The sequence below is a fragment of the Alosa pseudoharengus genome, unplaced genomic scaffold, assembly GCF_046254945.1.
Source record: "Alosa pseudoharengus isolate Yale_2024_CS ecotype anadromous, Long Island Sound unplaced genomic scaffold, YU_APseudo_1.1 YU_APseudo_1.1_scf_22, whole genome shotgun sequence".
NCBI lineage: Eukaryota > Metazoa > Chordata > Actinopteri > Clupeiformes > Clupeidae > Alosa > Alosa pseudoharengus.
This window is the reverse complement of record NW_027468680.1, coordinates 12,224,673-12,240,380: the sequence shown is the minus strand read 5'-3', so window position 1 is coordinate 12,240,380 and position 15,708 is coordinate 12,224,673. Positions and strand designations below refer to the sequence as shown.

The 15,708-nt window shown below is 44.7% G+C and overlaps 1 protein-coding gene across 1 annotated transcript in view; it reads left to right on the top strand.

The window, feature by feature from the left end:
* The first annotated feature begins 5,885 nt into the window (after positions 1 to 5,885).
* eml1 (EMAP like 1) overlaps positions 5,886 to 15,708 on the top strand; it is a 59,878-nt gene continuing 50,055 nt past the window's right edge. Inside the window, exon 1 of the mRNA XM_076300565.1 lies at positions 5,886 to 6,251. Coding sequence (XP_076156680.1) covers positions 6,224 to 6,251 — 28 coding nt within the window. The 5' untranslated portion in view covers positions 5,886 to 6,223. The remainder of the gene's footprint in view (positions 6,252 to 15,708) is intronic.

The following is a 15,708-nucleotide window of genomic DNA, read 5'->3' as shown; positions in this document are numbered from 1 at the left end:
GGAGAACTTTCTCCTTTCGGTACTTTAATGCCTTTGGCAGGCTCTTTAAACAGAGGGGAATAAATCTGAAAGACAAAAGAAAAAAAAGGAAAGAATGGAGGAAAGGAAGAATGTAAGGGATTAAAAGGAGAAGAAAAAGTAAGAATGGAATACAGGAACAAGTGGTAAAGAAAAAAAGAAAGAAAAGGGAGTGGAAAAGTAAATGAATAAGTGTGGAATTTCTTTTTAAGTCATCCCTCTACCCTTCCGCTGGCTACCCCACACACCCTAAAGTTGGACATGTGAGGGTAGCGTCTTCTGACAGCTACATGCTGGTGATTTATGACCTTCACAGCCTGGAGAAAAACGTTTGTCTACTCTTTTTCCTCTTTGGGGAATTTATTTTTCCTCTCTCTCTTTCTCTCTCTCTCTCTCTCTCTCTTTCTCTCTGTTGGAGTTTGGTTTGCTCTCTCTCTCCTTCTCTCTCTCTCTTTCTTTCTCTCTCTCTCTCTGTTTGCTCTGCTTCAATCTCACACCAGTTTTGGATTAACACACAGTCTTTGAGACCAGAGCCTGAAATCTCTCACTGTCATCATGAATCTCCCAGAATGCACTCCTACAGTGACATGGGGCCGCTCTCCAAGTTGTGCTGTTCTGTTCTGCCTCTCCCTTCTCTGCATCTCTGATTTCTACCTGCATTATTCTTTCAGTTTCTTCTCTCCTTCCTTCCTTCTCTCTCTCTCCCTCTCTCTCTCTCTCTCTCTCTCTCTCTCCCTTTCTCAAATCACCATCTTCAGACACCATCAATTACATCAGAGCTCCACCATTGCCTCAGTGCCTAAACTCCTCCACCTCCACCTTCTCCACCCCTGCCCCACCACACAGCCTGTGTAAATCATCTGCTGTCTCCCAGGCCCTCTGTTCTGGCCAGGACCTGAGGGAGAGGCAGAGTACAGAACAGAGGTAGGGAGGAGGGGAAGAGAGGAGGCGGGGAAGGTGGGAGGGGTGGTTCTCTGTCAGAAGAGGTAGACCTCTGCCTGGTCTCCTCCTGGCTTTCAGGAGAGAGGGAGAGGGGGGTGGGGTGAATGGGGTGGGGGGGGGGGGTAAATCAAAGCTTTGCCTTTTGTTCAGGGGCTCCTGACCCTGTGTGTTTTTATGGCTGTTTGTCAGTGGGACAACGCCTCAGGAGAAAGTACAAGAGAGAGAGAGAGAGAAAGAAGGAGAGAGAGGGACAGAGAGGAGGACAGAGAGCATAGGGGGAAAGAGAGAGAGAGAGAGAGAAAGAGGGAAAGAGAGAGGGAGAGGGAGGAGGACAGAGAGCATCGGGGGAAAGAGAGAGAGAAAGAGGGAAAGAGAGAGGGAGAGAGAGGACAGAGAGCATAGGGGGAAAGAGAGAGAAAGAGGGAAAGAGAGAGGGAGAGGGAGGAGGACAGAGAGCATAGGGGGAAAGAGAGAGAGAAAGAGGGAAAGAGAGAGGGAGAGAGAGGACAGAGAGCATAGGGGGAAAGAGAGAGAGAAAGAGGGAGAAAAGTAGGGAAACAGAGTCAAAGGAAGAGAGGGAGCGGGGGAGTTGGGGAGGAAAAGTAGAAAAAAGACAGTAGGTGGAGTTGCTACAAGACAATCAAACTAATGCTATAGCATTCGGCCAAAGAATGTAAAACTGTTGGAGGCAAAGGAGTAACCGGGGCCCAAATTACAGACATTAAAAACATGTTCAAACACACTGCTACAGTGTAGGGAAATGTGTGCATCTCCACAAAAAAGTCGTTTTTTTAGTTAAAGCTAGACACAATAAAAGCTATAAGGGAAAAAAGAGCTGTGTTTATTTGGACTGACAACGATATGGGTGTGAATTGCCAAGCTGTGAATTCACTGGCCTTAAAAACCACCATCAGCCAGAGACCCATAGAGATGCCATATCTTGGGCTCAAGTCCCCAATTAGAGGATTGCCTCTACAGCCATAAAACAGTTAAAGCATCATTCAGGGGCCTGTTAAATTTGGCACCATTAGGAGTTAATTAGGGCACATACCAGCACATCATTACCATCCCGCCTGTAAAGGCCTTTCAGGAATATTAACTGAATGCAAATCTAGGCGGTGCTACCTCTGCTGTTGACTCACAGGGCTGCCTTCCAGCCTTTCACCTCCATCCCACCCCCACCCCACCCCACCCCCGTCTCCGCCCGACCCAAAAGCTCACTCCGACAGAGCCCACTGCAAACACAAGGAGGCAGGGGCAGCAGAGTGGCGTTACAGTAAACACACTGTTCTCCAGCTCAGGGCCAGCTAAGGTGAAGGTCTCTCCTCTCCCCTCCTCTCCTCTCCCCTCCTCTCCTCTCCTCTCCTCTCCTCTCCCCTCCTCTCCCCTCCTCTCCTCTGCCCTCCTTTCCTCTCCTCTCCTCTCCACTCCTCTCCTCTCCTCTCCTCTCCCCTCCTCTCCTCTCCTCTCCTCTCCTCTCCCCTCCTCTCCTCTCCTCTCCCCTCCTCTCCTCTCCTCTCCTCTCCTTTCCACTCATCTGCCCTCTTCTCCTCTCCCCTCCTCTCCTCTGCCCTCCTCTCCTCTCCCCTCCTCTCCCCTCCTCTCCTCTCCTCTCCTCTCCTCTCCCCTCCTCTCCTCTCCTCTCCTCTCCTCTGCCCTCCTCTCCCCTCCTCTCCTCTCATCTGCCCTCCTTTCCTTTCCTCTCCCTCACTTCTCCTCTCCATCCTTCTCTCCATTCCTCTCCTCTGTTTTTCTTTCTCCTCCTTTCTTTCATGTACCATCCAAAACCTTTTTTTTACTCTTTTTTATTTTTTAAATGGTTGTACGTTGTGTTATGTTGGCAGGACCAGACTTTTCCCTTCCGTGTTTAAAAAGAGCAGCGGCGCTGAATTAAAATGGTCTCATGATGCGAGATGCAAACATTTTCCTCTCCTCTTTACGATCAATTTGTGAAAATGACCGCCAATTTTTCTGGGGGTCCAAGGGAGTATATTAGCGCAGGGAAAGTCAATTTGGGGTGATTACTGAGGAAAAACACTCTAAGCCCAGCCAGGGCTGGCCCTTAAAGGAAGTCAGGGGAGGGGATTCTGGATGATGTTTGTAGAGGAAGAAAGGGAGAGAGTGAGAGAGAGAGAGAAAGAGAGAGAGGGAGTGTGTGTGTGCATGTGTGTGTGTGTGTATGTGTGTGTGTGTGTCTGTGTCTGTGTGTGTGTGTCTGTGTGTGTGTGTCTGTGTGTGTGAGAGAGAAAAAAATCCCTCCAAGCTCCTCTGCAAACGCAGAGCCAGGGGATCAAAGGGGGTCAGGGTGGTAGGGGTCCAGAGGGTCATGGGATGGGGCAGTGGGGGGACGGGCAGTGGGGTGTGGGTGGGCAGCAGGGTGCGGGAAGGGAGGCTCACAGACGGCAGCCTGGACAGGATACAGGAGAGTTGGTGGCCTCTCCTGCTGGGCTGGCCACCTTCTCGTCCAAGCCCTTGGCTCATCTCAGGCAAACCTGAAGCAATTCTCCTCAAACACTAAGTGTGTTGGCTACATAGGTCATCTGTAAGAAAACGAACAGCACCTTTAAACCACTCCACGCAGGTGAATTGTTTGACTACTTTGTTTTTAAGACCACAGCACCTCACAAGTTGAACCAACAGGGTTAATCACAGTGTCATTTTGACGCTTTTCTGCTAAACAGAGGCAACATAAAACCCTCATCTCCAATAATTTGCTTATGAATGTTGAATGAAACATCTTTTTTGATGACATGTGATATTGGGATTTGGTCTCATAATCTCCTTTTCTTGGATTTTAGCCCCTCCTAAGCCAGATCACTTGTGACATACATACTCTTGATATCCCCCCCATTACTCTCTGACCCCACAGTAAGCCTCACACACACACACACACACACACACACACACACACACACACACACACACACACACACACACACACACACACACACACACACACACACTTACACAAACAAGCAAAACACACACACACACAGACACACACACACACACACACACACACACACACACACACACACACACACACACACACACACACACACACACACACACAGTGTGGTGTAGAGGCCAGGAGGGAGAACTGCAGATGACCCCTGGGACACACGCGGAGACAAGCACGCAAACAAACACACACACAGAGGTGACAGAGCAGGCACCATCCCCGCAGGGAAGGACTTCCTAACATAACACACCATTCACCACTGTCTCCGCACTGTCACTGTCTACCCACACATCACTCTCAGCAGCAACAGTTTTTTTTTCTCACAATTACGCCACTTGGCAATGGAGTTTCATGTGGAGGATTTGATGTTTGAAAGTTACGTATATATACTTTTTTTGATCCCGTGAAAGAAAAATTTGGTAAATGGTTACAGTTAATATTGTAGATGTATTTCAAAGTTAATGAATATCCCTCATAAATATACAATTAAATTATCCCACAATTAACTAGTTATAATCAAAGTGATGGTGAGAATGATGACAAAATTGCTCTTTAGTTTGTTATCTGATATGTTATCAGATATAAGGACACTTACAATACTTGGGCAGAGCCCTGACTACTGAAACTTGCTGCTTCTAACTCCATTTCGTACTAGGATGATTTGTTTTTGTTCATTACTGTTTGGCCAACCCAAACCCAATGACTGTATATACAGTCATTGGGCCAACCTGAGTGAATGGAGTCATATAGTTGTAATCATATCTTTCCTTGGCTAAACAAACACATATGGAAAATGCTTGTGGAGGAATAATGCATAGTAATGCAGATTACCTATATGCTTTTGTCTGATAATGGGATTTGCGGTATTAGGCATTACTTATGATTATGACCACGTTTACGATCACAACATAAACAGCAAAGGAAAATGATCCATTGGAATATTACAGGAATGTTCCATTGGCATACAGAAGTGGAATGTTTTTAAAATTCCCTCAATGGAATAAGTCTACCTAGAGCTGAGACTTTCGCCCACAAATAACTAGTGACTTGCTTTTGGCACTAGTACAGCTTGCCCTTGATCATGGTGCTAGGAACAACAGAGACTCAAGTCTGGTAATCTCCTAACAGTGAAGATTTACAATTAGGAGAAACCTTTGAATGATTTATCCTGGCCACTTTGTTCTCTCCTCGGGCACAGCGCAGAACCATCGTTTCCATCTCAGTGCTGCAAGGTCGCCCCCAAGTGGTCAGTGATAAACACTACCAGCTCCATGAGAGGAACTTCGGGATAATGTATCTCCAAGGGCAAGTTACACGGAAATTTTGTCAGTGGCTATGCACAGTGACCTCTACACATGTTCCACTTTGAGATGGGGCACTATTTTTAAACCAATCTGCAAATAATCCTGTCCCTGAGCAGGTTTGAATGCATCGCTGTGCTATGAAGCACTCCCCTTGCAGTGCCCTCTGTGTCTGTTATGGGTTATGATGGTAACATGAAAGATGCTAGGCCTGTTTATCTTTATTCAATGTTCATATTACTTTCAGTTCTTTAGATGTACTTATCCTCTTTTCTTTGTTTTTCTTTTCCATCCTACCAAAGCTCTCCTTCAGAAAGATTGTGGACTTGAAAAACATTGTAGTTGTGGCATACCTTGGACACTAGAAAGGGAGGGCTTTGGCCTTTCAGGCCTTGGCAAAGTGCCACTGCAGTATAAATGGACAGTAAGTGGACGACAAGAGTCAAGAGAGAAAGGGAGGGACGGAGACATGGAGAGAGAGACAGAGAGAGAGAGAGAGAGAGAGAGAGAGAGGGGAGGTCAGCTGGGTGGGATGTCAACATATTTATCGTCCAATAGCTGGCCAGCCTTCAATGTTTGACAGGGATCCCTGCTCTCTCAGCTGACCGGGGGCGGGGGGTTTAGGTGACGTGCGCACGTGTGTGTGTATGTTTGTGTGTGTGTGTGTGTGTGTGTGTGTGTGTGTGTGTGTGTGTGTGTGTGTGTGTGTGTGAATGCGGGGGTCTCAAAGAGCCATTTGTTTACAGGAGGGGCAGCATAAGCTGAGAACGAGAGAGAAAGAGAGTGAGTGAGTCACAGAGACTGAGTCAGAGATAGAGAGAGAGAGAGAGAGCGTAATTGAGAGGAGAACAGACAGGAAGAGAAGGACAGAGAGAACAAGTGAGAGGAAACAAGAGAGGAAGAGAGAGAGAGAGAGTGTCAGGGACAGAGACATAGAGAGCAAGTGCGAGTAAGTATCTATTGCAGCTTCGGGACTCGCCTGACTTCCAGGAACTCCACCATGTCCGACTGTGAGGGACTGATGATGGGTGAGTAGCCCCTGACGATTCTGCTCTGCTGCGCTGGGTTGGGCTGGGTCGGGACGCTGAGGCCGGACCCTGTGTCTGTTTTTGGGTCCGGTCCAGAGGGGGACAGCTCAGGCCGCAAACATGCAGCTGGGCGATGAGAGCTAGCCGACTGCTTTAGCCTTATAAGGGCTATGCACTCCAGGCTTACAGAGCCTTGGGATAAAGCACATATGAAGAGAAATGGGTGCAGCTCAGTGCTGTTCTGCTCATGCTTGCTGTTGATGGAAACAGAGAGAGAGAGAGAGAGAGAGAGAGAGAGAGAGAGAGAGAGGCACTAATGTCCTGTCATATGGTGGATGTACAATTGCACTTGTGTTTCCTGTGATAATGGATTTACAGGAAACATCATCCAGTGTGTGTGTGTGTGTGTGTGTGTGTGTGTGTGTGTGTGTGTGTGTGTGTGTCTGTGTGTGTGTGTGTGTGTGTGTGCGTCTCTGTGTGTGTGTGTGTGTGTGTGTGTTTTAATAGGTTTGTGTGTGTTCCCGTGCTTTTGTGTCTAAGCTTGTTTGTATTGATCACTTTAAATGTGATTGCATCTTTCCAGAAGAACTTTGTACTCTCAGAGAGAAGTAGATTCAGGTGAGTGTGTGTGTGTTTGTGTGTGTGTGTGTGTCTGGGCGGCGGCCATCTGCAGCAGATGAATACATAAAAACATGCACACACCCACACACCCACACACCCACACACCCACACACACACACACCCACCCACCCACACACACACACACACACACACACACACACACACACACACACACACACACACACACACACACTCAAAGATACACATAATACTCAGACACCTAAATATGCTCTGTGACTGGCTGTCTGCCTCACATATCCACACACACACACGCACACACAGACTTGGAAGAGGAGCATTAGAAAAGTGAAGGCTGTGGTCAGGCTGGCAGCCTAACAGAAACAATCAGTTAAAAATAGCAGTCCCCCCCCCACACACTCCCTCCCTCCCTCCCTCCCTCTCTCTCCCTGTCCCCCACCCCAGTCTGAGTAGGAGACTGTCCCGTCCCAGCAGTAGCTATTTCCGCCTGAGTGTTTTACCTGCTAAAGCTCTGCCAAAGCCACTGGAGCATTAAGACAAGGGAGGTCTGCCCCACTAAGCCATGTCTCCACAGCAGATCTACTGTGCAGTATATAACAGGAGAGGGCGGCGGTTGTATTGTTGATGATGAAGGGCAAGTCTAGGGCACTAAAGGCATTAACGTGCACTGAATTTCCTGTCGCTTGTAAATATTTTTGAGTCAGTCTAGTGAGAGTGTCTGTCCATAGCATTTTGTTTTTTGGGCTTGTGATGTCCCTCTGAAGAGTATTCTGTTGTAAATGTCTGCAATATTTCACTGCATACACCCCCCCCACACACACACACACTCTCTCTCTCTCTCTCTCTTTCTCTCTCTCTCTTTCTCTCTCTCTCTCTCTCTCTCTCTCTCTCTCTCTCTCTCTCTTTCTCTAGAGTCTCTCTTGTTGTTTGTCACATGATGTTTGTATTCAGTGTCTGTCTGTCTGAGTCATGATCACGTGGGAATGATGTTCAGCGAGAAGTGACTCCGTGGAGAATGCGTGTAAGATTGTGAGAACTGAGAGGGGAGGCAGTACCCCCCCCCCCAGTCCCTCCACTGTACTGCATATCTGCTTAAAGGCTCACTGAACTATCACGCTCCAGCTCATTTCAACTCTTCATTCCCTTTAACAGTAGAAAGGCTTTTTCCCCTTCGCCCGTGGGAAGTGGAGAGTGTATCTCAGGAGGAGAGTGAACTCTGGTGAACTGTAATGTTGTCCTGCTGGGACATAATTGATCATGTGTTTGGCTCTCATACTGTGACCAGTGACAGCGTAAAAACAGTCATTCTCCTGCTTCTCTCTGCAGGGCCCTTGTAGTGGAGGATGTAGGAATGTCCTACATCTCAATGGCTACAGCTACTATATAGCTGTTGCATACTGTTTGCTTACATCATCTCTACTGTATATGTTGTAGATACTATGCTGTCAATGTAATGGTACAACACAATGAAAAACTAGTAGTATACTTTTGTAATAATGGAAGCATTACTCTATGCATTTTCTTACATTAACAAATGGGAATAAATGGAGGACTATCCTAAAATGTCTTTGAACAGTTTTCATGTCATGCATTGTTGGGCAGCCATGTCCTACTGGTTAGCACTCTGGACTTGTAACCGGAGGGTTGCCGGTTCCGTGACCAGTGGGCCACGGCTGAAGTGCCCTTGAGCAAGGCACCTAACCCCTCACTGCTCCCCGAGCACCGCTGTTGTAGCAGGCAGCTCACTGCGCCGGGATTAGTGTGTGCTTCACCTCACTGTGTGCTGTGTGTGTTTCACTAATTCACGGATTGGGTTAACTGCAGAGACCAAATTTCCCTCACAGGATCAAAAGAGTATATATACTAATACATACTATATTATACTATACATTCAGCAGATGCATGTGTATTGATGATAATACTTTATAAAGCATTTCATATCAAATGAATGTGTTTGTAATACACATTCCCTAAAGCCATATAAGGCATAATGTGCCTGTGTGGTGCTGTGCTCTGCATGAGGTCAATGTCTATGGTAAGATCACAGTGTCCTGATCTCTGACACCGCCCAGCACAGCACAGCACAGCACAGCACAGTACAGCTGCTCTCCTGGTTTACTGCTGCAAACTGGCACATGGATTTCACTTTGTCTGGCACTGCTTTCAGGGTCCAGTGGCGATTAAGTGGAGGCCTATATGGAGAATTTCAGGGGAAAAAAGCTTTACAGTGAGCTCATTCAGAACCGTTGGTCTAATTTAACATCCTGGAACCTGGAAAACATCCAGGATACTCACCTACATTCAAACACCCATGAATAGCCATGAAGTGCTTGTGTGTGACTATACATACATGCATATGTGTGTGTGTTCATGTGTGTGTGTGTCTGCGCATGTGTGTGTGTGTGTGTGTGTGTGTGTGTGTGTCTGTGCATGTGTGTGTGTGTGTGTGTGTGTCTGCGCATGTGTGTGTGTGTGTGTGTGTCCTTGCATCCATATACATATGTCCATATATATGCCCATGCATACTTTAGAACACAAGCTTGAGTTGCCTTTATTGGTTTTGGTTATGGTTATGGTTATGGATTTAGCAGACGCCTTTGTCCAAAGCGACACATAAATACAAAACAACATAATAATATTTAAAATTGAACAGGCAACAGATTAAAATGTAGGTCAAATATAGTAAGGAGAATAGTTGTAGTACACAATAGTATCAATTCAATCAATAGCCTAATAAAAAAGCAATGTAAAAAGGGAAAAGGCAATAATAAAACAATAATGTCAATTCAATCAATAATATAAAAACAATGACATGCTAAGACTACATTAAGGAGAATATCAATAATAAACAATAATGTCAAATTCATTAACAGCCCAATTAAAATAAAACAACATTATATAAACCATAACACATAAGCGCTTAAACAACTAAGTATATGTTAAATAGGAATGTCTTTAGACCCCTCTTAAACGACCCAAAACTACCACAGGAACGGAGAGCACTGGGCAGTTCATTCCACCAACATGGAACCACTGAAGAAAAGAGTCTGGAATTAGACCCAGTTTTCATGACTGGTCGACACAACATACGCTCACCAGAAGACCGCAGTGGGCGGTTGGGGATGTAAGGCTTGATTATTGAATTAAAATAACTAGGAGCAGATCTAGTTAGTGTCCTATAGGCCAAAGTGAGAGATTTAAATTTAATTCTGGCTACTATAGGGAGCCAATGGAGAGTAACTAGGAGAGGAGTTACATGTGTCCTCTTTGGCTGATTGAAGACCAGGCGTGCTCCAGCATTTTGAATCAGCTGTAATGATCTTGTTACACAAGCGGGTAAGCCAGCTAATAGTGAATTACAATAGTCCAGCTTAGAGATGACCATGGTCTGAACAAGAAGTTGTGTGGAATCTTGTGTCAGATAAGGTCTGATCTTCCTAATGTTGTAAAACATAAACCGACATGATTTTGCAATAGAAGCTATATGCTCAGAGAAGTTAAGTCGGTCATCAATTACAACGCCCAAGTTTCGTGCCGCTGTTTTAGCTGGAAACACCAAAAACTCTGTTTTTGAGAGATTAAGCTGAAGGTGCCGATCTTTCATCCAGGCTGAAATATCCTTAAGGCATGCAGAAATCCGGTGGGAAACACTAGAGTCATCAGGTGGGAAAGACAGGTAAAGTTGAGTGTCGTCTGCATAACAGTGATAGTCAAATCCATGGGAGCGAATGGTATCACCTAAGGAAGTGGTGTAAATAGAGAAAAGCAAGGGTCCTAATACTGATCCCTGAGGCACACCTGTGGTGAGGTCATGAGACTTGGATACCTGTCCCTGCCAAGACACGTTGAAAGAACGCCCTTTAAGGTAAGATTCAAACCAGTCAAGAGCTTTTCCAGAAATTCCCAGTTCAGATAGTATAGATAGGAGAATGTCATGGTTAACAGTATCAAAGGCTGCAGATAAATCTAGTAGAATTAATACTGATGACTGAGCAGAGGACTTAGCTACTCTCAATGCTTCAGTCACAGACAGAAGAGCAGTTTCAGTAGAATGGCCACTCTTGAAACCAGACTGCATAGGGTCTAGTAGATTATTCTGATGAAGAAAGTCACAAACTTGCTTGAAGACCACTTTCTCCAAAACCTTTGACAGGAAAGGAAGAAGGGAGACAGGTCTGTAGTTCTTCACCTCAGTTGGATTAAGTGTACTTTTCTTTAGCAGAGGTGTAACCCTAGCCTGTTTATTGCCACCAGAGTCACAGTGTACTGTTTTTTAATAGGGTGTACAGGATGTCATGCGCCTGCAGATTTCAATGTATGTTCAAAGACGTGAACGTGAACATTGCTTTTAGATTTACTGAGCCTTGTGATAGATAACTGCGCTATTGTTTGCTGGATTGTGTCTACATATAGCCAATAGGCCAGCAGTTTAAATTGGAACACAAGGCCTGTTCACGGATGATGGAATACTGCAGTTAGGCCTATACTAAGTCATAGAACATACTGTGTAGGCATGTATGGATGGACACACAAATCATGTGTAAGCATCAAGTAAGATTCTATACAGAAAACATTCTTTTGGTTATACATTTATATTTATTTGCCTTTAATACTTTTATAGAAAGTAACTTAAAGTAGCCCATCCTACAGTGCAGACATACAGTATGTCTTCATTATGTGTGTGATCTCTGGGTGGAATACTCATGACCTTGCTCTATCATCTTTCACTTGAGCTAAAGGAAGTGTTAAAAGTGTCTATTTATTAAAGGTTAATTGTTTGTATTTGTAATCATTGCTTGATTTACTGCATAAAATCCATTCAGTTTCTTCGTGACAGTGTAGCTTATGGTTATGGAGCAGACTTGCTTGTCCTTTTAAAAATGTGCATGATTCAAGGGTGAGACAGTAGCTCATCCAGTTTCACCTCACTACATTTTGTACACTCCCCTTTTATATTCAGATATTTGTGGTGCATTACTTGTCACCAGATCCGCTTGGTCAGACACTTCATTGATTTTGGACACACATTACGAAAAGAGCTTATGGAAATCGGGATGCTTTCATCAATAACATTTTTTAGTCCTGAGCAATGTGATACTGACAGAAGTGCTTTCTCTGAGGAGTAGTGATCTTAAAGTAGGGGAGTCTCGGCTGCATAGTGTGTGGCTAGGAAGGGCACAAAGGCCACACACGACACAGGTCCTGTTACAAAGAGCTCATTAAATATAGCACCTCTGGCGTGTGCTGTTTAAAATAGTTAGTATGGCCACAGTCCTGTCAGAGTCTGTCTCACATATCATTGACACTTTCTACTGAGACAGATCATCAGACAGTAGGCTATTTAGAGTGACAGCTTAGGATGTGCTCTACTTGAATGGAGAGTTCTACTGCATGAATACAGCAGAGAGTAAACTATATTTTCTAGGATCATCACTAATCCTTGAACCGAAATTAAGATCTTCTCATACCTGCTCACATTCTGGCTATATAGACTATTGTAAGCATACCTAGTGTAGGCTATTGCTTTTTACTTATTTGTAAGAAACGGTTTAGGAATGAACTCATGGTGAGATATTCGTTGTGTGTAGGTAAAAAAACAGGTAAAAAGCAAGGTTTCGGTCTAATATCTTGACTTCAAAGCCAACTTGAAGGGTTGCATTTGTCGGAATTCCAATCCTCTCCACAAGGGGGAAGTATAGTTATGGGCGGATTATTATTTATTTACAACCATGACCACGCCTGTTCGTAGAGTTCAGCAGTTTTCTCTCTGTATTTCGCATGACATTATTTACAACTAACCCTTGTAAGACAAGAAAACATCGCACTGTAGAGTAAGTGTAGCCTACGAAACATGTTGTGTAACAGCGCAATTGAACAGAATTTTCAGTCCCAAGAAATGCAGCAAGCAGATGATCAATATTAGCCTATCTGTCAAAAGAGAGAAAGGAGGAGCTGAGAGAGCTGATGAGAGGAGATGAACGAGATGGAGAGCTGGAGAAGTGACGGGAGGTTGGTAACTTCTCCCCTCGTCTGTAAGTGAGATGTATTATTGCTATGATGCGAGCTGACAGCTCTGCTACCATGACAAACAGCCACTTGTGTAGCCTACTGTCACGCTAGTGCTGTCACACACACACACACACACACACACACACACACACACACACAAGCCACTCTTCACATATCATACATCACCGAAAATGCATGGATACAAACAAACTACACCCATACTCAGTTGCAAACATACAGGTTAGATATGCATTGTAAGCACAAAACACACTCTCTTCCCTCTCTATCAGTCTTTTTTCCTTTGCTCATTCTGTCCTTGCCACAAACACAAAACAACCACACACACACACACACACACACACACTTCTATCTTAGTTAGAAAAAAAAAACCTGTGCTAGGGTCTAGAGGGGAGAATGGAATGGAATGGAATTGTTGTTTGAGGATGGTAAGGCAAGGTAGTAGTGTGACAAGGGGAAGTATTTACTGAAAAACACTTTCAACCTTGATAGAATTTAGCCTACAACAGGGCTGTTGGAACTAGGAATAGAGTCTTACCCACCTTGTCCAAAGTTCCCCTTCATTCTGGCAGTTTTTTTGAGAAAATGTGTTCTAGTACTTCACTTTTTTTTTTTATTATGTCAAAACATCCTTTCTTTGCATTTGCACAGTTTACCTTTGGTTTCCCCAAACACTTTCTCAGAGACTGCATTTGAACAATGCATCCCAGTAGCCCAGATATGGCTGTTTGTTTACTATACTCTCCTGTGCCTCTATGGTGGCAGCAGATGTAGATCATTCTGCTTATTTATTGCCCATGGCCCTCTGATGTCCCTGACAATGAAACACGGGTTTTAGTAATACCCTACTGATCATTGATTTTTCCGAGGAGCATTTTGAATCAGATGACATGCCAGGCTCTGGTGCTTTTGGTAGGTGATTCCCATCAGGTTGATTTGCATGTGTTGGGGAGTTGTGTTTCTCCAGCAGCAGATTCCCCACTGTGTTCACTGATCATTCTGCATAATATTCATGAATCAGAGATTCAATTGACAGAGAAACAGATGCAGACATGAGCACGAACAATAGCTTTGAAATAAATACACACCCTAAGACCCGACTCTAATCTACTGTGCTCTCCCACCTGCTTGCGTTGTGCTTAGAGTGTTCTGTGGATGGAAATGGAACTACTGTGGGGCGGTTGCATTGTGTGTTTGTGTGTGTGTGTGTGTGTGTATGTGTTTAGTGTGGGTGTGAAATGGAGAAACAGTGTGTCTTTGTGTGCACTGATGAGGGAAATGAAAAGATTGTGATGGAGAGGGGGGGGGTAATGAAAAAAAAAACAGGGTCTGTAAATTTGTGCAAGTTCAAGTGATAAGTGGAACTTTGCGTGTGTGTGTGTATATGTGTGTGTGTGTGTGTGTGTGTGTGTGTGTGTGTGTGTGTGTCTGTGAGAGAGAGAGAGTTAGTTTGTGTGTGTGTGTTCATTTTGTGTTGGAAGTGGGGGAGGGGGCTTGTACATGCATTCAGGAGTCTAGTCAGATGTGATTAATGCTCGGGATGCTTCATGGAACGCGAGGCCTCGCATGCAACGGAAATGCAAAAATAAGACCTCCCCCATTCCATTCCTTCACACACTGAGTTAAGGCCAAGCCCTGCTGGTGCACAATTGTGATGCATTATACTCTAAAAGGCATCTACTGTATTTGGACTAGTTATTTATAATACATAACACAGTAATATACTATATGTGGACTGTTACATACTTATAAAACAGTATGCTATGATATATCTTTGGACGGTTATATACTTACAATATATTATATTGTAATATACTGTGTTCTGCATTGGATGTTTAAAAGAGGTGAATGAATGCTATAGCCACTTTGAGTTGACAGAAAATTCAAAGCCTGATTTGAGAGGATAATAAGGGCAAAATGTCCAGATAAAATGCAATTAGACAAGATTATCCATCTGAAATGTGACGATAAGGCTGGGGTTGTAAAAAGACGGAACGCTACTGATTGTGTGTAACCCAGTTTGAGTCAATTACTTTTACACATTTAATGGAGTTCACAACCCCACAAGGACTATCCTGGCCGGGGCTTCGAAGAGGTTTATTCTTCTGTTCCGGTCATTGGCTCAGAAGGCAGAAGGTCACTACGAAAACCCAGCTGTTTCGGGCAAAACAGAGGCTTCCCACACAATATTATGAGATGACTTTAGCAGGATTTACGCCCCAAACAAATCCCAGCTTCCCCCTCACCCCTCGTTGCCCCTAATTCTCTGTGCATTAGTGACCAATGTGTCTGTTAAAAAAGAAAGAAAAAAAAAACTCTGAGGCAGGCCTGTGTGTTTTGACGTTGTTACATAAGCCACCAAGCAAGAAACTTCAGCTCCCCATATGGACACGAAAACCAGTGATTGATGTTTAATCCTCATGTTTGGTTCTGAAAGTCAAGTGGATTGTTAAGTCATTTTTTGTAGTTATTTCTCTCAGAAATTGCATTAGTACGAGAGCATGTGTGTCTGTAACACGTCAGTGGTATGTGTGTGTGTGTGTGTGTGTGTGTGTGTGTGTGTGTGTGTGTGTGTGTGTGGTAGTCTCTCCCTCCAAACTCGCTGATAAAAGCTCACAGTGGCTTAAGAGACGCTAATCCCTCGTTTTAGTGACATCATCATCCTGCTCACACAGCCCATGGAGAGAGAGAGAGAGAGAGAGAAGGAGAGAAAAGGGGGTAGTCAGAACAGTAGTGATGATGGAGGAGAGGAGCGCCCACCCATCTGTTGCTTCTGCCGGTGATCCCCATTCTTTCTGCCAGACCGTCGACTGCCTCTAACTCGACCCCT